General features: G+C 39.7%; 1 protein-coding gene across 5 annotated transcripts in view; it reads left to right on the top strand.

Annotated features, from left to right (window-relative positions):
- Positions 1-24219, top strand: part of LOC131988208 (palmitoyltransferase ZDHHC14-like) — a 54389-nt gene that overhangs the window by 146 nt on the left and 30024 nt on the right. For 2 of the 5 annotated variants that reach the window (XM_059353287.1, XM_059353283.1), the window contains exons 1-3: positions 1-517; positions 1077-1372; positions 17570-17730. The exon at positions 1-517 is cut by the window's left edge and continues 145 nt beyond it. In XM_059353287.1, coding sequence (XP_059209270.1) covers positions 1131-1372; positions 17570-17730 — 403 coding nt within the window. In that variant the 5' untranslated portion in view covers positions 1-517; positions 1077-1130. Of the gene's footprint in view, positions 518-621; positions 849-1076; positions 1373-17569; positions 17731-24219 lie in introns of those variants that run through there. The other 3 variants (XM_059353286.1, XM_059353285.1, XM_059353284.1) reach the window with 3 other exon arrangements.

Here is a 24219-nt window from a genome sequence, read left to right as displayed (position 1 = left end):
CTCTGCTCCCATGTTGATGTTTGTTGTTTGCAGCGCTGTGTGTGCGGAGAGGGACACGATGTGAAGGAGGCTGTCGACTGGCCTGCCTGCACGCTTCTTCTTGTAGCGGGGGAATGCTGCAACTTTTCCCGAAAACGCAGCTGAATGCTGGACATTTCTGGTGATTATTCTTCGTGTGTTGCCGTGAATGACTTGGACTTATGGCTTTAAGGTCCTGCTTGGTTCGTGTTGTGCGAACAGAGTCGTAGAAAGCGACCGCCAGTCAGGATGCTGAAGCTCGTCTGAGAGAGACAGAGAGAGAGAGACAGAGCCCCCCATCGTGCGCTCTGGATTTCCCCCTTTTTTAAGTTCTCCATCGTCGACGAGGTGCCAAATTCAAACTCATTTTATTTACTCATAAACTTATTTAAAAAATGGTGTTCTTCGCTTCGTCCTCGGCTCGCAACAAACCTGGATAAGGAAAAAGGAGTAGCTACGTGACAACACCCAGCACGACGACCAGCGGTACTCTCCTTCGGTGAGGCAGCTCGACTGTGGCTTCAGCGGGCAGAGCTCAGAAACACAGCCGGGCTGGGAGGCAGCGGCGTCGGCTGCCTTCTGTGTCTGACAGCTGGGCAGCGAACCTACATTTTAGCCCCTCCTGAGCGGGGGAGTTAAACTAAAACAGCCAAGTCTTAGCGTGTATAGTTATGTGGGTGGAGGGAGCTAGCCTTTTAATTGCAAAGTTGGTGCTAACAGTAACTTACCTTACCAGTCATTTATCAACTCGCTAGCCGCGTTAGCTTTAGATTTAGCACTGTAGATTGATAAAATGCTAACCTGCTAACAAAGGCGCTATTAAGCTAAAGGTATGTGTGAGCTGCCAGTGAAGTTATTTGCCAAGTTAGCTAACATTAGATTAGCTAAACTTGCTGCACTGACTTTATTTGTGAATGCACTGTGAGTGTTAGCTCGGTATTATGAATATCAGGAAGTGTGTCTGGTACTTTATACAAACTTTTCTCCCCCTCCAGGCATTTGGCTAAAAAAAGTTGTGAACTTTGCCTGTAAACTGAACTTGTTTGTTCTCTCCGCAGAGGCGCATCTTGCCCCGGGATTTATTCAGCTGTGGAGTTTTAAATCAGCCATTGATGCATCTCGGGGTGTCTGAGTCCATGAGAGAGTGCGAGTACAGCCAGATAAGCACTCGCAGCTCCACACCAATGGAGACCCCTTACAAGAAAAGGACCCCAAAGAGGAGGAAGTGGGAGTCCTTCCCTGGACGGAATAAATTTTACTGCAATGGGAGGATTATGATGGCCAAGCAGACAGGGGTTTTCTACCTCACCCTTGTCCTCATTCTAGTGACTTGTGGACTTTTCTTCACCTTTGAGTAAGTATTGTTTAAAGCATTGTGCTCCCAACTGTGTATTCACTTGTGCACATTGACATTGTGGATTAGGGGATTTTATTTCATGGGCTCAGCTGTCTGACAAAAAGTTTAGATATAGGTCAGTTATGTCACTGGCATCACTCTGGGGTGAGTGTATTTCCTATGATCTCCTCGGGGCTCAGGGAGATGTCAGAACAAACTGGTTGGGGATTAGGCAGCGACTCCTCTGTGCTTAAAGTAGAATATGTGTCATTTCTCCATTCAAATTAAATATTGTGTACTTACATTATACCAGATGTTTTCACCAATATACAAACCGAGATAATATTTTTGCCACATTTTTATGATTCAGTTCTTAGACCTTGGAAGATTTATCTCTATAGTCTAACCACATGAAGACTATTAGTCATCAGATGTCTGGATCTTAAGTTTTCAAAGAATCAAGCTGACGATAGCCGCAAATAAGCTCTTGATATACAGATTTTTAATGTGAAACTACTTTATTCGGTAGTTTCTCTACATACAAAATATATGAAATGTCTTTAATAAAGACAGTATTTTTTGCCCTGGGCTGCTGCTGATGGAAACTACTCCGTGGTGTAGATTTCCTCGTTTCATTTGCTTGTGGTTTATACCTGCCCTTGCATGATGTCTGCCACTTAAAAAATGCAAAAACAACAATGGTAATGGAGCAGAAGGCTGCCTGCCCCATATTTACCATTGTTGTTTTTGCATGCTGGCTTTGCAGTTACCCTCCAGCTAGAGAGCTCATCTTCAAATACTGTCAGAAAACATTAACTTAACCTAAGTGTCCTTGGGCAAGAACCTGGCCTGTTGCAGGGTTGCTGTTCTGTAGTTGATCCAGATGTCCAGGAATTGGATTTTTAGTGAACGCATAACTAAGTAGAGGGTTTCCTTACACTTTTTGTTTCTCGTTGGTAAGTCACCCATGACTTATAAAGTAGACTACAGAGTGTCAGATGTCTGCCTATGTGTGCCACTTGCACTCCCTTATTCACATTCCCACTATTCCCAGTGGAGCCCTCTAACTGTCTCCCACTGGTTAGCTAACCTGTAATCAACAGACAGAATGCACTTCTCGTCCCTGTTTCATCCAGCCCATCATCTTCACTTCATTCTGGATGTCCTAGATTGGCCCACCGTTACTGAAATGCATGATACAGCATGTAGACACAGACCTGAGCTCTGGAGTATGTGCCACAAGAGAAAGTACATTGTCTCTCTCCTCATTAGTCCCGAGTAATCACTTTGTCATCTATCATCTCAGAAACCCCATCTATACTAGATAAGAATCCTGCTCCATCATGAGATTTGTTGCTCAATTGGACAGTCTTTATCAGGCTAAAGTGCTCCGGAGAAAGCTTAATAGGCAAAATATGTGCTGTGGTTGATGGCTGCTGTTCAGTATCTGGACTGTAAAGATAGCCGTGCTTAATGATCTGGGAGTAAATCAAAAGACAGTGAATAATATGCACATGAGCACTATTCTAAACAAAATTACTTTATGCAGTGTTTCTCTGTAAAACAATGTGTTCTCATATTGGGGCAGCACGATATAGAAAAAAATATCTAATTGCAATTATTTCGAATGATATTGCAATTTTGACATGATTCAGGTAATTGGAGGGAATGCTAATTTTTGCATTAATATTCTAATTTCCATTGGGAAAATAATGGCTAATAAATCACTGGTATTTTAAAAAAAATTTTATTAAGTCTGCAGAATATGATTTGTAGGTCAGGACAGGATAAAATAGTGGGAAGAAATGTACATCAAAGTCTAAGGTGATGTCTTATGTCAAATAAAACAAAGAAAAGCAGGAAATCCATATTTGAAGGGACAATTTTGCATTAAACTTACTTTGATTAATTTGTTATTAAATTGTTATAGGTTATGTTTCTGTCGGTCCACACATTGATTAGTTTACTTCCTGCAATTTTTGATATTGCACTAGTCAAAAATAGCAATTTTGATAAAATAATTATAACATTTTGAAAGGACTTGATGTAACTTTCTTCCTAGAGATATGCTGGGTATTAATTGACTAACTGTTTCACAGTCAGTCACTGCATCAACAGAAAAATCATCGTCATTGTCATAATAGTTTTAATAATCAACTTATTGTTTTACTTATTAATTGAACTTTGGTTTCAGCCTCTGTAGTGTGAGGATTAGTTGATTTTCTTTGTATTTCCTTGAATTGAATATCTTCTAGACTGTTGGTCTGAAAAGCATGCAAACATTTAAAGGTGTGTGTCCTATTCCAAAGCACTACCACTCAATGCTACACGTCTATCAGCAGTGACCTCTGGACCACTCCATCTCTCAATACATTGTCACCTCAGCAGAGATACAGACATAACCCATGACCAAAGGGCAGACTGCTAGAGAGAGGCCACAGCAGGCTAAAACGTCCAGCCCCCCTTTGTGATAGAACAGTTTGTAAAAATATTGAAATGGGAGGGAAGTTCTTCAGTGTCCATCTGAACCTGGATGTTCCCCAGCACCCACATGGAGGATGCCAGATGCTTCCTGATGATACCGCTTCCCCCTCAGATAGCTTCATTTCCTTCACCATGGCCAGTCAATGGACCTGGACCTAGTGTACTGTCCTCTGTTTGTTGTGACTACAGGGGACTTTTTCAGGAACACCATGCAACCACAAAGCCACTTTTCAGCTTAGCACTGACCTCCCTCTTCAACTGTCCATGCCCCCAGGCTGACCGAGTCCTCCTGGCTTTCCTCTCTCTGGCAGTCTCCCCCCACCCGACTCCCATCAGCTGAAAGGAGACATTTATCGGACAGGGCGATAGTCAGCAGACCTGCACATTGGCTTCTGTTGTCATTAACTGTAATGCGTTTCGATTAGATGTGTTTTTCTAACCCCACTTGCCAGTTGTCAGCATAGAGGAGAACAGCTCCTCATTGGGTTTGTGAGGGCTTCTTCTGTCTGTTGAATTAGCTCTGTATCTTATTACCGTATTTTAAATGAGGCTGAGTAGTGATGACACCTGGTTCGTATCTGTTTAAAGATTATGTTTTGATTTGGGGAGTCCAGAAGGAGTGGACAGATGGCGAGTGTTTATGGATGGAGACATTTACCAGAGATCTTTCTACATCTCCATATTTCCTTTAGCTTGTTTTCTTTGTCTGTCTGAGGGGTGCTCAGCCATGCACAATAAACTCTGTTAGTGACCAGCAGACTTTGGTCTGTTTATTATTCTGATGCCGGCTCCCCCCTAAACCTCCATGTGTACTGTTGTTGCACATGTTGCCTTCACTCCCCTATGCCTCGTAAAAGTTCACTCAGGCAGATGTTTGAAGTGCTGTGCTGTTCTGTTATTTTGTTCAATGGGAAAGTTGATCTTAAGTACCACAGTTGTACGCAGAGTGAAGGGTTAACGCAGGTGGACTAACCATAAGTGACATAGTGAAAAGTGTCTACATGTGTGTTGATTATTGCAGGGACCCTATTCTGTCCACCTTATTCCTAGCTCCCATGATACCTTTTTTTTTTTGACTGCACTGGAACCGATGTGTTTCATGATAACATAATGGTACAGTAAGGATCTTTCATAAAATACGACATGTGGGAACAGGTGGAAATACTACCAGCCACCAAGGCCCTCCTAAAAAATCAATATCAGTTTAACTGTATGCCATAGTTAGAATATTTCAATGCCTTAACTTGTCATCAGACGGCCCTTAATGACAGGGAAATTGAAGCTGTTGCGTCCATCTTTGCTCTCTTCAGAGCCACCAGACTCCTTTGACAAAAACAGTAATTTTCTGGCACTTCTGGTCTCCATTTCACTTGTTTGTTTGTGAGAATTGTTAGATCATTATCCTTCTTAAAACACCAAAGGCATACAATAACACAAACCTCCTAACTGATTAGGGCAGCAGTTGACCAGCTGCTCCTGTGTGTAAATATCAGCAGTATTTCCTGAATTGAAGGTGAATAACTAGCTTACATCTTCTTACGCTATCTCATCCAAAGTTACATCCATTATAATTTCTACTGTAGGGCCCCGGAGAGTAAGGATAGGACTGTCCTGATAGGACTTACTTATTTTCTTCAAATTTAAGATCTAAACTAATTTCCATACTTTTGGGCTAACTGGGCCTTGTGCTCTTGAAGCAGCTGTGAATTGTTGAGTGTTGTAAATAGAACAGAAGTGTAAGTAAAGGGTAATTGATACCTTGAGGACATGTTGGATGCTGTAATTCACCCAAACTGCTCTTGTCGCCTGCTGCTTTCTAACAGAAGAAAGAGGAATCTTAACTGTCTTTTTCAGTATCATGTCTTGCAAAACTGTATTGCAAAATTTTTGTCTTACAGTGACGCACACAGTTAAATTTTTACCATGTAGAAATGCTCATATTATTGGATTCTTTCGAGTCTGTTGTCAGGATATCCAGGCAGCATCTACTTGGTATATAAACATACAGGCTACAGCCCATTTCAGTGATACAGGAATAATTTAGGCTTTGACACATCTAATTTATGTCCTTCAGTAAAGCTGCCTGGGAGTGTGTGCTGCATCACATTCAAGGGGTGAATTCTTTGTTTTCTCATAGTACTCAACTTTATTTGTAAAGCAGTACAACAAGAATACTTAAGAACAATCACATTTACCCACCAAATTAATTGAAGATGATGTTTACCATTTGTGTCAGGATCTTAAACAATTATCCCTTTCTTGTTTGCTGGTAATTTTTAAATATTACTGCGGTTTATTGCAACAAACAAAAGGAAGGCAGTTGCATCAAAAGTTTAGAAAAGCAACTGTAAGCCAGAATAATTATGATGAAACTGATTCATGGGAAGCAGTCTAACCTGCTTTTTTGGCTGTTGAAGAGATTGATTGGCAGTAACTGTGCTTTGAGTCAGAAAAAATGTGAATGACTTTGGCAGGTGGTTTGTTGATCCCGTCATGAATTTCATTAGTTGACTTTAGCTTATAAAGAAGACAGACAGGTTCTTACTTTTTTGCGTTCACTTAACATGGATTCCAAGAAAGCTTGATGAGCAAGCCACTTGAAATGTAAATGGTGTGGCAGGTGTTTTAATGATTGCGTAGTTGTTTTACAGGGGGAACTGCTTTAATGATGGGGTGTATTGGGCAGTTAGATTTTTGCTTTCTGGACACACCCATTTTTGCACCTGCCTAATCATTTTTTTGACAGGCCAGAAAGGGGTTGCCTGAATGTGTGCCCCCTTCATAAACCTCTTTAAGTATGCAATTAGGATCAACTAAAAGCTCAGCAGTTTTTCAAAGAGTGATTAAATGTTGCTGTGAAAAAGGGAGGCAGGGTAAAGGATGGGCATGAAGAAAGCATAATAGCAACTGAGTGTTTTCACGGGTCTGTTGTAGTGATTATCACAGACTAAGGATCTTCTTTATAATTGAATGTGAAAAGATTGTGATAAATAAACTCTTAAGTCATTTTTAGAGTTTCCCTTTTGCAACAGTGAGTAATCCTGGATGCTCGGATGGTTTGGAGGTTGTTGAAAAGAAACTCCTCAGAATGGCACAAAACCACTTTTAAGTCGACATAAACATGTTTGTCCACAAGTTTAATAAAGTGGCCTCTTAAGAACACTCTAAATGGACAAGTAGGCAGAGGTCAAGTTCCTTAGAAGTGGTCTTCGGTCATCTCTTGTAAATAGAAAGAAAACACCATTTTATGACTACCCCGGACATTTTATTTTTGCCTCACTCAGAGAATACAATAACTCCCAAGACCTTTCAACAACCATGCTATCTTTTGGCTGTCCTGTTATTACAAATGTAATGCAATGAAATCAGTGAAATTGTTGCTCTTTCTTTCTTGTACAATGTCAGTTCTACACAGTGCTGCAGAAGAATAGTAAATGTGTTTGCTGCATGCTGGGCCAAAATAATAAAGCCAGCTTTTTGTGTGTCATAAGGCAAACTATTGCGAAAGAGTCTTTGTCCACATAATTAGAACAGTCACACCCATGGTAGAAATGGTTTCCCAAGACCAGAAAAACATTCCTCTCAAGCTAAGCTGTCAAATAAGAATGTAGAGCAGTGTGCCATTCCTGATTTAGTCTCACTGACGTAGACTTAAATTAAGGAAATAAACATAAGCACAACATCAGATTTAGTTTCAGTAGAATAGTAAAGTGCCCCCTTTGACTACCATACATATTTTTCTGCAATAAGGTCCCATGGAGGAGACCAGATGGGGAGTGACTTTGCCTCCTTTTATATTCCTTTTTTTTAGATGGGTAAACCAGAACAATGGTCATGCTGTGCTTGACTGTTTAATCATGTATAAATATCAGCTACCCAGATCTAGGTCATTTTAAAAGTAAATGTGCTTTAGATGTGACTTTAATTCCTCGCAGGACATTCTGTCAGAGACTTTATTGCTGCTGTCTGTTTTGTCGTAGAATCAAGAGGCAGATATGTCACCTAGACTCATTCAAACCAGGAATCATGCTCAGCTGTTTGCTTTTTTGTAGTGTGATTCCTCTCCCCGACTAGCTCCGAGCCTTCAATCAACCCAGCAACCTCTGTTTGTCACACAGCTTTCCTGTGCTAGCACATCCACTCCCTGTGCCAGGAGTGAGTGAGTGCATGGCACATGTTGGAAGGTTATGCTAACGGATTTAGATGGTTCTCAAAATGCACATGACCACTGCAGTCCTCTGAGACTGCACTAGTGACATCTGTCCAAAAAGGTGGCAGGGAATCACCATTCCATGAAGTAGTCTTGGCAAAAATGTAACCATTTCCAAAAGCGTGTCATGTTCAGTTGTTTCATTGACAAATGACTTGGCCTACAGCTAAAAGGAAGTTCATGTTCTGCCCTTGCCTGCCACCAAAAGCAATCAAAATGTAATGAAAGGCAAAGCTGACAAAGCCTTGTATCCATGTAGACCAGATGAGTAATGAGACTTTAGAGTGAGAGGCCACAAAGCCAAGTGCTTCAAATGCATTTTTAACACAATGATAAGCACATTTTAAACACATTCACGTATTTGGTACTGCTTCACTGTTGAGCAATATCTCTTAGTAAACTATATCTCTTCTCAAGCTACTGCTGATGAGAATTGCCAGCCCAGATGCTGTGTATGTTGGAGGATGGATGATCTATGTTTGACAGACCTCTTTCTGCAGATCACAGGATATTGATTGCCTTGAAAGCTGTACGGCTGAAGAAGAAAGTAAACGAGGGAGCAGTTTATTTCAGGTGACACTGAAAGGACAGCCAGTGAACAGCGCTGCGAGCTTCACATGGTTGCATCAAGCAGAGATGAAAGTCCCCCAAGCTTAACTCCCAGCTGAGTTTTGAAAAACTGTTTGGCATCATAAGAGGATTTAGTGGGAAATGTGATAACGGTAATCTGGATTGGATTATTGTTGAGATTAGTGCACCCTTTGGGAGGCAAATGAGTAGGGAAACCTCGGGAGACCCTATTCAGGTAGAAGGATTACCTTTGGCATTCTGTGGAAATAATGACTATACCCCACACAGAGGACGTCTGCTCAAAAGGAAATATAATGCCAGAATTTAGAAGAGTGATGGTACCAGCAGGTTTTGTGCTTATTTCAATTCATATTCTTAATTTTGATTGGCATGGTATTTGCTTTCACGCATATGCAAATAGAAAAGAAAACCATTTGTGTAGTAACATTTAACTATTTCTATTTGGATCAAACATGTTTCAAGAGGAAACACTGGTAACATAAGACCTGATTATGTGGGCGCTCATATAGATTGGTTTTATTTGAGTCCCACGCTAAACATTGATTGACTTTGAATGTGCCTGCACCATTTCCTGTTTGAGACCTTTAATGCTTCCTGCTCTGAGTAAAGCTTACTCTCTGAGTTGAGAGGTAAGCAACCTGGGTCTAAGTTGGGACCTCTTAACTGTCTTTGTGATCCTTTGCCTAAAAAAAGGGAATTTATATGTGTTTTATTTCTCTGGAGAGAGTAACGCTCATATGCATTGTATTTATTGGACTGTGCATGGATTCACTTGTTTTATGTTGGGTTAGATATATTGTGTAACATTGGCTATAGGGGAATGAGAAGAGAAAATATCAAAGGGTCATAGGACTTGTAAGAACATTTGACAGCAACAAAGCTGATGCATAGATGAATGTGTTTATGACTACCATGTAGTGAACTAGACCCTTTATTCATCAAAGCATTATTCACACACAGCTGACAGCTGTCACGTTACAGGAAACAATGGCTGACATAGACTTCAGTACCACTTAGTCACTTCTTAGAAACTGAAGTTAGTCATGGAGATCCGAAATTCTAGTTCCCTTTTCAACAAAATGAACTTAACGAACCCAATCCACTAAAAGGTCAAGGAACTCTCAACTTATAGTAAAATTCTACATTTCCAAAAACGGAACAAGAAAAACCATAGACTGTTATGTCTGAGGGTACATACGTCTCAGAAAGACAGTTTCTGCAAAGGCCAATTTGATTGAAGGCTTAAAAGCAAACTTACTCCAACATATTCTCTTCTAGTTGTAATTACTGCATTTCATAACAATATATGTGTAAAGCAATTAATTGATTGAGTGCAGTGAAATCTATGAGAATCCTAAAACTAGGAAATACATCTGCTCATTATGCCTAAGGACAAATAAAAAGACGTATATTTGGGTGTACTTTGATTTCCGTTCAGAAGACTGATTAAGTCTAGGTGAGACGACCGAAACTGTGTCAACTTTGGTCCCTCAAATATTTATATTTGGCGGTCGGATTCAAACCCAGTAGTGCATTACATAATACAAAAGGGACATTCCTCCAGAGGAATGAAAGAATGAAGTAATGAGCATTTCTTCTTTAAATACAAAACAAACATTATCTTTTGCTTATGTCAACATAGTGCTGCCTATTGCTGTTTATATACTGATAACATACTCATTAAAATCCATTTGTTATTGTGCATTTGCTGTCCTTTGCCTTACAGTGATATGCATTAATTTATCTTACAGATGCGTTAACTATATATCATGATAATGTTTGCCCAAGGAATAGGCTATCATAGTTTTATTGCGCTGCCTCCAGCAGTCAATAATTCACACAGACCTTGACAGTTATGCTGTACACTTTTATAAATGGGTAGCTTTTGGTGAGTAATTATCCGTACTATCAAAGGAGAAGTTGTCTCAGACCTTGGCTTTACAGGCGATTTTTGTTCGAACATATTGCTCCAAACCAGCAATCATTATACACAAACTACAGCTTTGATTGACCAATGAGGCTATTTTTGTTGGCCTGTTGCTCCAGGGAGTTGGCAAATAGTTTTGACAATCATTCCAAGATTAGTTTATTTTTTATATTTTCCATTCTGAATGTTTGGTTTAACTTTATTTAAAATGGCCCCACTCTAACCAATGATACACCGGCCTGCCTTGAGTGCTCAGTATTTGGCTGCTTAGGGCATGGTGTATACATGTGAAGATCTGTTTTGTTTCTTTATTGAGCATTCACCCTAGTCTTAACATTCATGTATAGGTTATATTTTCAACAGATTTTATGTTTTAGGATTATTTCCTCAGTGTTGAATAAACAGGAATGAAAATAAATCCCTTTTCCAACTTTAGGCCAAATAAGCAGGGTTTAATCCTAATTGGTTGCTTGATATACACTCACCGGCCACTTTATTAGCTAGCAAAGTATACCTAAAAAAGTTGCTGGTGTGGTGTTCTGCTGCTGTAGCCTGTTTCAAGGTTGGACGTGTTGTGTGTTCCACAAGGCATTTTGGCCCGGAGAACTGCCACTCACTGGTTGTCTGAAAACTCTGAAAAGCAGCCATACCAGGTTTAAAGTAACTTAAATCATCTTTCTTCTCCATTCGAATGCTCACTTTGAACCTTAGCAGGTTGTCTTCACCATGTCTACATGCCTAAATGCACTGAGTTGCTGCCATGTGATTGGCTGATTAGACATTTGCGTTAACGAGCAGTTGAACAGGTGTACATAATAAAGTTGCCCGTGAGTGTACGTGCTAAGGGTGCTTCGAATCCCATGTCCCAACTCATATAGTTACTGTACAGCTACGTCAAGACCAGTTAAACATGTAAAGACATCCCCCAACCTCAGTTCAGATCACTTCTGTGGTCAGCAGCCAGTGACGATGTCAGTCTTGGTACCATATCTGGATCAAATCCAACAATAATGTGGTCTCCGTCCCCATTAACCGAATAGTTTGTTGAGACATTTAAAGTGATCGTAATAAATGTCATCATGCTGTCTCTGTCTTGTTGAATTTCTTTGTTTCTTTTTTTCTTCTTCCTCGGAGGCTTCAGCTCACTCATGTGGCTGTTTCCAGGGTAACCACATTCCCTTTCGAAAATTTACCATGTCTGACATTGGATACTGTCCGTCTCCATGGCAACAAAGCCCCCAAAGTCCCAGTTAAATATAAGATTTGGTATCAAACTAAAAGGAAAATGAAGATGTAACTTTGGAAACGTCCAGTTCCTTGTCGATATCTGCTCTTCTCCTTAAAAGAAAAGGCTGTTGCTGAAATTGCTCGTTGTCTTCCCCGCTCATGTTCGGTGACTGATAAAAATTGATTTCCGGGACATTGTCTTCAGGGGGATCTTAAACCAGGCAAGATGTTGCCTACCTGCAGCTCGTCCACGTATCTCTATTGATCCATGTCTATAGTAGAGCCAGGCTTGATGTCACATCCATCCTCCCTCTCTAATGGCTTCAGTGTTTAATCTCTGTCTGTTTCTGCCGGCCTGTCACTTTCTATCACACATGACTGCCTTTTCATTATGTTCCTCATGTCCGACACATTGAGACGCAGCCTTTGAGGACAGAGGCAGCGGTTTGTGCAGCTCTCCCAGCCATCACCATCATCACTTGCCAGATGACAAGTTTTGAAATATATTGTTGTCACAGAAGAAAGCACAAATCTGCAAGTTCCAGCTTTTTCTAAAGAAAGTGAGAAATAAAGCCAGACCGATGTGGGATTTTTGAAACTGATGCCGATACTGATTTTATCAGGCTCATATAGTAACTTTTTGCGCTCGAATTAAAATAGACTTTTTTTTTATATGGATTGTGCACAGATTTTTTTTTACCACTCTGCAAATGTATCCAGAGAGCTACTTTATCAAACATAAAACTTTATTAAATAATATTTAACATTGTTTTACATTATAATACATTATGAAAATAATGTATATTAAAATAAAGAATTGATAGGAATAAAATAAATACCCAAATAAATATTATTAGTGTTCAGTTTCAGTCATTTGCTGACAAAAGCTAAGACCACTTTTTTATGCATTATATATTGGGTAAAAAAAGTTTTCATAAAGGCACACATTGCACAGAACATACACTGATACCGATAGACCTTTGATTGGACAATTTTATCAGTCAACTGTCTGGCTCTCGTGAGATCATGCTGATCATTCATATCATTTTGTGGATTTGTATCTTTAAATTTCATTTGTTTGGCATATTAGTGGGGGGGCTTTACTTTCTCTTGATTGCTTCAGAACCATTCAAATCTTGGCTTTGGGTTGATTGTTACAGATGTAGCACCCTCTCTCAAATTCTGCCAAGCTTTTTACAACTGCAGTGATTTCCCATTAGCACCTCTAATTGGAGGATTCATTAATGTGATGTGTGACCAATCAGACAAAATAGAGGACAGATTGAATGGGAAGATGAATAAATGTCTGGTAATGGCATCAGGCTTTGAAATTTTCCGCTTTTCTGGAGCAGATGCAGACAGATGGTGCCAAGCTTTAGGCTATACCCTTCCAGTGCTCATCTGTGGACTTGTACACAGTGGTTGTTAGGAACAGTTAGAGGCGCCGGTCTTTTCATATCCAACAGCGTTTTTGGGTAGCTGACATGTGGCATCGCTTGTTCTGAAATGCTAAAAAATCTTACCCATGTGGTTATATTGTTTCTCATTTTATGAACGCTCCACCAAAGTTTCCCAGATGTAATTTTTGTTATTAATAATTAAAAATATTTCATGAATTTGTAAAAGGCTAAATCTGTAAAAGACTCCTACGCTGTCAGCTCTCTATAATTTATTTACATAAATACAACAACAAGAAAAGCTATAATTCTGTGTATTGAAATAGCAAAACAAACATGCCTGCGCTTTAGACGCTGATTGGTTAATGTCAGTTTTTTCCTGGGAATTTCCTGGTGTAGATCATAGAGTGGAATGTTCCAGATAGTTTGGCCAACAGAAGCTTTTACAAAAAATAAAAAATCCCATTCATAACAACATTAAATTTCATTATAAAGGGAGTGAAATCCTACAGGCTTTCATGTGGATATTTTTGCTTAACTAAGCCAACAGCAGGGTGGGTTCTGTTTGCTATGTGATGATGACGATGATACATTTTTCATGCACTTAACCCTCGAGACAGGAAACAAAGAACTCAGTCTTGCTGCATGACTAGAGTAGTCATCTCTGTTCAGCATTTCTTAAGGAATTGTCTTCTCAGCACTGTCTAAATGGCTAAATCTGCTGGCATTCTCTTGTTATTTGTTTCCTTTCTGTCAGTTGAAGCAAACAGGACTTTCTGAGAAACCACTCTTTGTTAGTAGAGAAAGTAGATACAATTTACGTGGCTGTTTTGTTTTTACCAACTCTTCACAAGATATATCACAGTTGTCTATTATTGTTGCTTATTATTGAACACATATTTTGAAGAACACATAGGTCTGTTTTTGTTTTGTTTGTTTAACCTTCATTACCAAAATGTTACTGTTGCAATAGTGATATGCAAAAGTAATCGTATTAGATAATAGATAATAAATAGGCTAATGCATGGTTGTATAATCATGCTTGTTGTGTGGTATGAATATGGAGACCTGTAGCAGCCCCCAGGGCATACATTTGTGGTCAAAGTATTTTGATAGGCAGGAGCAACAGAGTCGCTTTCTGTCTGAAAAAATAACAGAAAGATGGTCTGATGCACTGTCTTAGCTGACCTACCTGATACCGATGTTTTTTGTTTTTTATTTTGTTTTATTCTTTACCCTTTTGTTCCAGGGAAATATTTATTACAAAAAACAGCTGAACTGTTTTAAAGAAAATAACCAACACAACATTTAGCGAGCACAAAATGTATGCAACGCATCAGATACTGCCATTAGTGAATGTCATCTTATTTGCCAATGTTCCAGCGATATATTAGTGCATCCCCAAAATATGCTCTGTATTAGATTACAATGTCAGGATAGAGTGCTGGATGATGTGTCTCCACCCAGCTTAGTTTAGAAGCCTGGCAGGGGGAGAATCACACGTCACCTCGGGCTGTAAAATGGCTGCCCTGTTAGCAAGTGCAGAGTTTCCCCTACCATTATATATGTTGTGTGAGGTGTTTAGCTCTCAAAGTGCACAAGATTGATGCATTTAAGTTAAAATGTACATTTTTTTTCCTGGGGGACATGCGCGTCAGAAAATATGTCCCGTCCCCCCCCCCCCAACCCCACCTCCCCCCAAGACTGTAAACCTAAGGGAAACACTGAAGTGTCTAACATAAGTTGTGTATATTGTACAGTGACCTTGGGAACCTCCAGGCGAGTTTTTAACTGGAGAAATATTTGTGCTGCACAGTGTTGTCCCGCCTGCAGCCCCCTGCTGATGTCCCAGACATCCCAGTGTTTTTTTGCTGAGTTCAGTCTCACTCCAGATGTAGAGAAGCAGCAGGACTGGCCGGTGTCCACTCAGATGGGCTGATGGCACGAGTTTGTCCCAGCTTAAACATTCTTTTCAAGCACCAATATTGCACATATCTGATTTAGAATTAGTCATTTTTTATCTTAATAAAATATAGTACAAAATACCTACAGAAGCCTTTGCGTTTAGTGCCTGGGTGTCATGTGTTGACTGACGTTTTCTCATCTCCAGTAGTTCAGGTGTAGGCAGGGAGTGTGTGCAGATAATGTTAGAACCCCAATTAGCACAAATTAACAAATCCGTCCATATTCAGAGTTCATATTTACAACTTCCTCATCCGCTATCACTGCTGGAACCCAGCATGGCAAGCCTATATATAGTTTGGCTTGGTTTATCAGAATAACTGCTGTTGGCATGGATTAGCGGATGTAACTGCCCTCCTAAGGTGTTACCATCTGAAGGCTGGTTAGATAGTGGCATAGTGATATGATATGGAATGCCATTTAAGTGAATATTAAATAAATACATAAATAAATATGCCTCTGAAATAACATTTAGAAACAAACTTAAATTAGATAATAAAGGTCCCCTGAAATGAATAAATGTAAATTGTACATTTTTTAATACATATTTATTGCCTCATTTATTTATGAGTAATGTAATTCAAAGCCATATTAATTTATTTGATTGGCATATTATTTATTACATCTGCATTTATTGCTGTATGTATGTCTTTCTTTACTTTTAGCAGAAATAAAACGCTTTAGTGCAGCATTTCTGTGACATTAGTTATAAAATGGGGTTGAATGACCTTATGGTTGACAAACCGGGTAACCACAATGGTTGACCTCTGGTGCTTCATTACATCTAACAGCATCCTCAGTTAGTTTATGAACTGAAGTCATCGTTTTCTCTGCATTGATTTTTAAATGGCACTGAATCATGGCGTGTGGTCCAATGCACTTAGTGAATGACAGTAATGCGTCCCAACCAGCTCCACCTTTTTTCTTCATCATTCAATGTAATTCAGCCTCCTTGCAAAACACATGGTGCTTCCCCTGCAAATGTTAGTAATGCATTATATGCAATAACTGATCACCTATAAATGCACTAAAAGTAGCCATGCAGGAGATGGTCTAATGTAAAATAATTACTTGATGAAAGATTTTGATACAGATGTATTTTCTGCAACAACAAAAATTAATTAACACCTAAAGGTTTGATTAACCCAAACTTTGAATTTAGCACTTTATTTCAATAGATGAACACAAGCCTTTCTGTAAACACTGTTATTTTGAACCCTGGCTCAGCTCGCATTACTATTACATCCCTCAACCGCATCCCTGTAAACATATGGCTACCGCATGTTCATTTAGTTTCCCTTGTGTGTAATGGCAACTCATTGCTGACCCCAAACTCAATCCAACAGACCAGAGACTAACAAATGAAAAGGGATGCTGCAGCTTGGGCCACACCTCTGTGGGGCTAAATGTGATTACAGTAATAACCACCTGCACCGTTGGACATTTAATGGGATTATGCTAAATTGTCTCAATAGAACAGATTACAACACAGGGGACTGACCCTTATGTGTGTTCCCGTCAGCATATCCACTTACTGTCCATTAAGTGACAAGTCGCATACTAACACTCCCTAAATGTCCAGTCTATTGGCTCGTTTGCTTCCTGTCCTGTACGAATATTTACACTAAGAAGAGCATGTTTTCCAATCAGTATTAGCTGAAGCCTATATCATTCTCACTGCATAAATTGGCCTACAGACTCCTACTAATAACTTACTCAAAGCTCCTAAACTCTTACTTGGTTTAAATTACCTTCTTTAACCTAGCATTGTTAAAAAAAGAGCCACTGATGTTGGTAACAAGAACAAGAAGTTAGTGGACTGCAGGTGTTTGAATGCTGTTAACCTTCTTCACTTTAAGCTTTACTTTAACTTTTTTGCTACCACCAGGGCTAAAAGTTCGGCAAACCCAGAGGCTTGAAAGATCCCAGACCAAGTCAGATCCCCCTAGACCTACATGTGAAAATGCCCAAGTTTATAGCAGAAATAAACATGTTTATAGCTATTAATGCACAGAGGCTGAATTTTTATATAACTCACCAGTTTATATTTTATTAAGCCTTAATTCTATGCATAATGAAGGGCACGGCTGATGGAATCAGGCACCTCCAAGATGGTATCCACACTGAGCTTCACAATGGCTCTTTAGAAATCTTAAGGAGGTTCCACAAAGACTGTGTTTCACTGTAAGAAACATAGAGATCAAAGAGCAGAAATCCATCTCCCATAAATGAAAACAAAAGCACTAAAGAATCTCACAACAAGCTGAAATGAAACAATTGCACATAAATTAGGTAAATAAAAATATTTTTGACCCGGATCTCCCCCCAAGGCAATGCTAGGAGAAACACTGAGGTTGTTACTGGTCAGACTATTTGCTTATTTCTTTTTCTCTCTCCATCTCTTCTTCTCCCACCAGTTGTCCGTTCCTGGCGCTGCAGTTGACCCCGGTCATCCCAGTCATAGGAGGTGTGCTGTTTATGTTTGTATTGGGGACACTCCTGAGAACCAGCTTCAGTGACCCAGGGGTGCTGCCCAGGGCCACCCCAGATGAAGCAGCTGATCTGGAGAGGCAAATAGGTAAGACTCTAAGTGATTATTATAGATATAAAAGATGGACCTTTTTTTTTTTAAATGTATTTTTTTGGGCTTTTTCATGACTTTAATGGACAGGATAGTTGAAGAGAGACAGGAAACAGGGGGCAGAGAGAGGGGAATGACATGCAGTAAAGGGCCGTCCGATGCGGTACTCGAACCGGGGCCAGCTGCAGCGAGGACTGTAGCCTCTACACATGGGGCGCCTGCGTAACCCACTACGCTACCGACCACCCCAAAGATGGACCTTTTATGAGGGTTTTGTTTCTGTGGTTCTCCTGTCTTCTCTTCCCGCTGTTTTTGTATTCTCTGACCACCCCTGTTCATTCTTTTACCCACTATTTTCAGTTATTGTGTTTTGTTTCTCCTGGCTCCTTCTTCCTGTCTGAGCCAGCGGTTACCTTTATCTCAGATACTGTATTTGTCTTTTTTTGAAAACCTCTCTGCATGGTACTGATCCACAGGAGCTAGTGTATGCCTTTACAACCTCCTATAAAGAGTGCCAGATTATCTTGCTGATGTGTCAGGAGTTTGTCTGTGTAGCTAGAGAAATGGGGATCAAGCTTCCACTGATTTTACTGGCACTCTGCATTTAGGCTGAGGTGAAGTATTGGCACTGCTACGACTAAATGGCATTTGATCTGTTTATTTCACTCCACTTTCTCCAAGGGACCCCATCTGATGTATTACCTGAGTCATAAATTTCATCTGGGTAACTTCTGAATCTAATTTGTGATGTGAAAGGTAAAACTGTTGGTGCATTAAGAGCCGCTTGATATGGTGTAACTGAATTACCAGCATCACAGCACCGACAGTAGCTCACCATGAGTCAGGAACAGCTGAGACAACAGTTTGATGTGGATTCTGTCTGTTTGTGGGATTCATAGTTACTTCACTGTCTGCAATTTATTGCATCATATACAGAGAGATAAAAAAAAACATTCTAATTTAAATGCATTAATGCAAGAAACCCAGTTTCTGGATACAGACCCCAAGTCTTTAATTACCAAAACGACGTCACAACTATTAAAGAAAAAATAAATAAATAAGAAGTTGTCAAATGGCCATTCAAGGCTTCCTTTTGTCTACAATTTACACTATATTAAGGATATCTCATGGATAATGGACATGTGTTGCATTCAGTGTCAGAGTTAAAGATAAGCTCTGAAGTATGTTCTATCTTATATTTTATTTCAGATTAGAGCTATTGAAGTATTGCTTGATAACTTAAGTAATAAAAGCCAATGTTGAGAAAGACTGTAGAAAGCAGTGAAAAATATTGCACCTGTTTAGAAATTGTATGAGGACACTACATTAATGCAACCAGCAGCCATGATACAAGTGGTGACAGCCAGCCTGTCCACGCCCTCCTATCCACCCACTAGGTACGTTGTGCTGCGCTGATTCGCCCTGGCGTAAATGACTGAAGATCTTGAATCTCCGTCTCTCTGTCATGGCGGATGCCGGTTGCCGGTTGGGATGCGTCTTAGCTACCAAGTTAATAATAGCTAGTAATACTTTGGTTAGAGTGTAGTTCACTACATAGGAGGAGGTTACAAGATAATTCACTGGAATTTACATTGGAAATTATGCCTGTTTAGTAAATTGTGGTACTGAATCTCCAGCCTCCAAAAGTGTCCTACTGCCCTGCAGCTAAAAAGATTATCATCACTTTACTAAAGGTTTAACTTTTTAAACCCTCTTTCTAAAACCCCGTTTAAAGTTTTGGTCCTTTCTATTTGGAATGTGAAGCTTCTATTTCCCAGCGATGGCCCTTTCCGTGCTTCAGGCCACTGGGGCCTCATTAAACAAACTCTGGACTGGCTTAATTAATCTCATTAGAAGACTTAAAAGCTTTCGGGAGGAAGGTAAAGTACAGAGAGCTTGGAGCACTGGGCTGGAGCAGCACTGTGCAAAAGTACCATGCTATATTGGCAAGCACTTTTTCAGAGGATAAACAAATTAAAGGCTGGAAATATGAACAATGTTGACCCAAATACCACACTCTGCCCCCCTCTCTACCGTCATTTCATCCCAATTGGCTTTTGTGTGTTGTGCATTTCCAAGCAAAGCAATTGACTGCTTCTAAATTGGACTCTCTTGTTCACAGACTAAGGATTATTATGTTTTTGTTGGTTGCCTGTGCAGGAATCTGTGTGTTCACAGGTGGTGAAATGATACAACAGATAAGACTTTTCTTAAAGGATTTTTTAAAACATTGTGGTTCTTATTTTTGTAGCTTTGGCTGTCATTCCTTCTGGTTGTCGTAAAAGGATTTTCATCAGCTTCAGTGTCTGCAGAGACTCTACAAACATCACTAACACATGACAGATAGACAGATGAGGAGTCCAAGGAATGGTTTAGGTTATTGTTTAAATTAATAAATGGAAGCTTGTTTCACTTGTAGGACTATATTGTTACTCAGAGAGCGCAGATCTACGCCAAGGCATGGTGCATTCACATGCTTCCCAGATGGTCCCGTTTCCCAAGTTTGGAGGTCTAATTTCTGTGTTTCCATGATCTTTAATTTGTAATATGGAAAAAAGGATTCTACAAAAAAGATAATTTTGATAGTGGTTTCCAGTAATTACTTGACAACAAAGAGCAAACGGATCAGATGAGCCATGAAATATGATCAGGAACTCATTTTTCAGATTTTTCTGACCTTACATGAATGCAGCACGAATTCCCTATTTTGCAATATTAACAAAAGTGAAAGATAATGTGTGTATCTTTAGTGTTTTCGATGCATTCCAAAATTCCTTCCTTGGCTACAAAGTTTCACGAAAACCGGACCGTTTGTATTTTTGTAATCCCGCTGACATAAGACAAACACACAAAACGAAAAGAAAACATTACTTCACTTGCCGTGCTGTAGCTTGTAGTTGTAATGCCCTCGGGTTTCTGTTGTCTTTTCCTGAAACATCCACATCCAATGCCATGGCTGCCAGTAAACTAATAGACTGCTTTAGTCTTGGTGCCATTATGGGTGCCATTATCTTCTCTTTGAAAGAACCTGGCTTGTAATGTGATGAGCATTTTATACAAACACAAACACACACACATAAATACTTCAGGTGGTTTGTATCCTTTAACTAAGAATGTTAGATTTAAGCTACTGGTAAAGGTCACTGTTTTCTCACAGCTAGTAAAAAGGTAGAAACATGTTTTTTTTTTCATCGAGTTGCTTTTTGCACTCTTGCTCTTTCTTCCTGTTTTCTCTTTCATTCTGCCAGTCTCTTTCAATCATTGTAGCGGCGTGTCTATGTTTACACCTCCCACTGCTCTGTCCTTCTATTCAGACCACCTTCTCTGGTTCCTTAGTCCAGACCTGTGCAGTGCAGCGCTGTTTGGTTCGAGCCGTGGCGTGGCAGCTTGACATGCAAGACATTAGTAGCACATCTGGTAGCTCTTAGCCTCATCATCCAACCCCATCTAAAGCCCCGACACCAACTGGCCTCACAATGTCTTCTCGGAAAACACTTATGACTCTCTCTTTCATAGAAAGACACATATACTGCACAATATAATGTCTGCTTTCGCTGTTCTTATTAACACACTTATTTATTAATTTTGTGGATGTTTGTTAGTACATGCTTGCCCTTGTAAATGCTCCATATTTCTCTTCCTCTCTTTTTTACAACAGTACTCATTCTTAGCATTTTCTTTCTTGTCTGACTGAGACAACTCTTGTCCATTTACTCACAACTCTTTTTTTTATATCCAAAATGTCATTATGTAATTGTGGAGACACGGATAATAAGGTAACAGCTGACAGGCTTAGCGAGCACAGGTAACTTTTTCCCATCAGTACTGCCATAATGTAATTGCTCTTTACTATTTCAGGCTTTGTTGCACATATGCTCAGTTGCTGATATTTTGATTGGCAGTTTGATGTTGCACTTGCTCACTCCATTTACTTAACTGCAATACATTTATCCCAAAGTCCTACTTAATTAAGGTATAACCAACATTTCTTGAGTGCTGCAAATGACATAATACCTTTTTATTCCACGATTATTTTTTGCTGTCCATACATGCGCATATGTATTTTATGCATGTAGTGGTTTTAAATCAAACAGAAATCCCTATTTAATTAAGCCATGAGTAGCCCAAGAAGTTTTGCATTTCACCAGCAACCTCATAAATAAATGATTATGTTTTCAAGTCAAAGTGCTATAAGGCTTAAGTTCGAAACTGCTCCTATTGATCTGATGACTAAACAATGGGGGACATGATGTCTGTACAATATAAGACATCAAGGTCTCTCATGCTCCCTGTTCTTTAGGAGGGAAAGCTGATAGCTCGGCCTCTGCTGTCATCATTGTGAGCAGATATCTCTGTTGCCTGCCAAATGTCTTCGAAAAGGAGGTTAGAGTGGGTGGTCTGAAGTAAAGCCTACCTCAAACCAAATCAAATATGGCATATTGGCCACATATGAAACATAATACAGTTTGCACCATATTTTTCTCAGTATCTTGTCACTCCACGGTGTACTCCTACTGCAGTGTGGGGTCAGTAAAGGTAGCACAGCTTGTTGTTTATCCCTGCTTGAGATGGAGACGAGAGTTGATTTCTCTTCAGTGTGGCGTGTTTGATGTCTATGCATGTCTGCCTGCCTGCCCAATATGTCAGGACTAGACAGGCTGGCATCACTTCAGCTACCACATGCCAAATCCAAAAGACTCTATGAAGCATTAATCAGAGTGAGAGATGGTCAGAGCTGCCTGTTTCCTTCCTTCTACCTAATGTGGTCCAAGCTAGCTGGTGAATGTCAAGGCAGCCACACTGTTTTTTTCCAAATCTGCCAGCCAGACTCAAGGCCAGCAGAGGAAATAGATTTTGGAAGGCTTAGAGCGTGTGCTGCTGGAGGAAGGATGGGGCATCAGTAGAGGATGCAATGACATTTCGGCTTTTCATGACTGAAGGAGCACTCAATATGGGTGTTTGAAGGTGACGACATCAGTGCTCTGAACTACATCTTCCGTTTTTATTTGTTCATGTATCTGTGTGAATGCTCCCCAAGTGGGTATATCTGAATAGTTTGTAAGTAGACTAAAGAATAAATATGCATATATAATATATATGCAATATATGTGGGATTCATTTTTTTTTTACCTTGGGGCTGGACTGTCACCCATTGTTTTGTTTTTTGATTTATGCTTTGTGGTTGGCATCCCACCATTGTCGGTAGTGTACCCTGACTCCTTCCACTCTGCCAAAGTGTATAATGTCATAACAAACTGAAAATTGCTTAAGTCTGCTGCTTGTACGAAGCTTGAGCCTCTCTGAGAGGACAAAAAGCCAGACAGCCTGTCGAATGATGCAATCGAAGATACTTGACCGAGTGATGTGATGACACATTCTTTAAAATGCTTAAAAAGATAATGGAAGTGGAAATATAGTCAGTGGAATCATTTACAAAATGCTAAATGCTAAAACATCATTTTTTATACTAAGTTCATCTTTTCTCTTCTATGTCGCCATCAATTAGCACCTTTTTTGATTTTTCATTTCATATAAATATTGTATTTCATAGACAATGGCAAACTGACAAACCAATAAACAACAGAGGTGTTGTGGAGATACACGACTCGGGCACTTATAAGGCTTCTCAAAATCTGTGTACATACATTTGCAATAAGCAAGCAATCATTATCAGAGTTTTAAATACTTGAAAAATTTCCCTTTTGAGGTACATTTTGAACAGATAAAATTGTTTTATTTGGTTGCAAAAAAGCTATGGACAATCATGCGAATAATCGCAATACATTTTTTTTTATTGATTGACAGCCATAATATTTGCATATTGCAGTTATGAACCTCTTGTTTGGTATCCCGTAACTTCCACAAATTAAACAGATTTTACTCCTGCAAGAAATAAATGAAAGACCAAGGTAATTGGCTCATCTTTATATGAAAAGTTACATACCAGATATATCAGGTTTTAACCAGATTAAACCAGAAGGATTTTCTTACTTTTGCTGATCATCCACCCTGTTTTAATTACTTTGTGTTTATAGTTTTTGTTGAAATGTTTGGTTGGGACTGCTTTTGTCAATGTCTTTGCCAGAAACTAAATTCAGATGCCAAGTTAAAATGCACAGCCCATCACCAGGGAGAGACCAGCTCGAGCCGTTCTCCAAGATGAGATCTAGTTTAATCACATTAGATACAGCTTCCTCTCCCTGTAGCGATGAGACACCGCGAACATGCCGGTTGGATTTTAACACCTTGTAGGTCTGCTTGTAGCACATACTTTGCTTTGGCTGGAGCCAACTGTGAGAATGAATCATGAGTAATCCGAGCCTCTTTTCATTATGATCTGTGCCTTGAACATCAGAAAATGTAAGAGGTGGCTACTTATTTACATCTTGGCATTTCTTTCCTTTAAGTGCTGACCACTGCACTGTTACATGCCACTAAACATCAAAAAGCTGGCACCAGGTTGAATTTATCATTATAGATAGTGCA

This window comes from Centropristis striata, chromosome 16 (assembly GCF_030273125.1).
Source record: "Centropristis striata isolate RG_2023a ecotype Rhode Island chromosome 16, C.striata_1.0, whole genome shotgun sequence".
Lineage (NCBI taxonomy): Eukaryota > Metazoa > Chordata > Actinopteri > Perciformes > Serranidae > Centropristis > Centropristis striata.
Note: the sequence above shows the minus strand (reverse complement) of the source record. Positions and strands in the feature narration are given on the sequence as shown.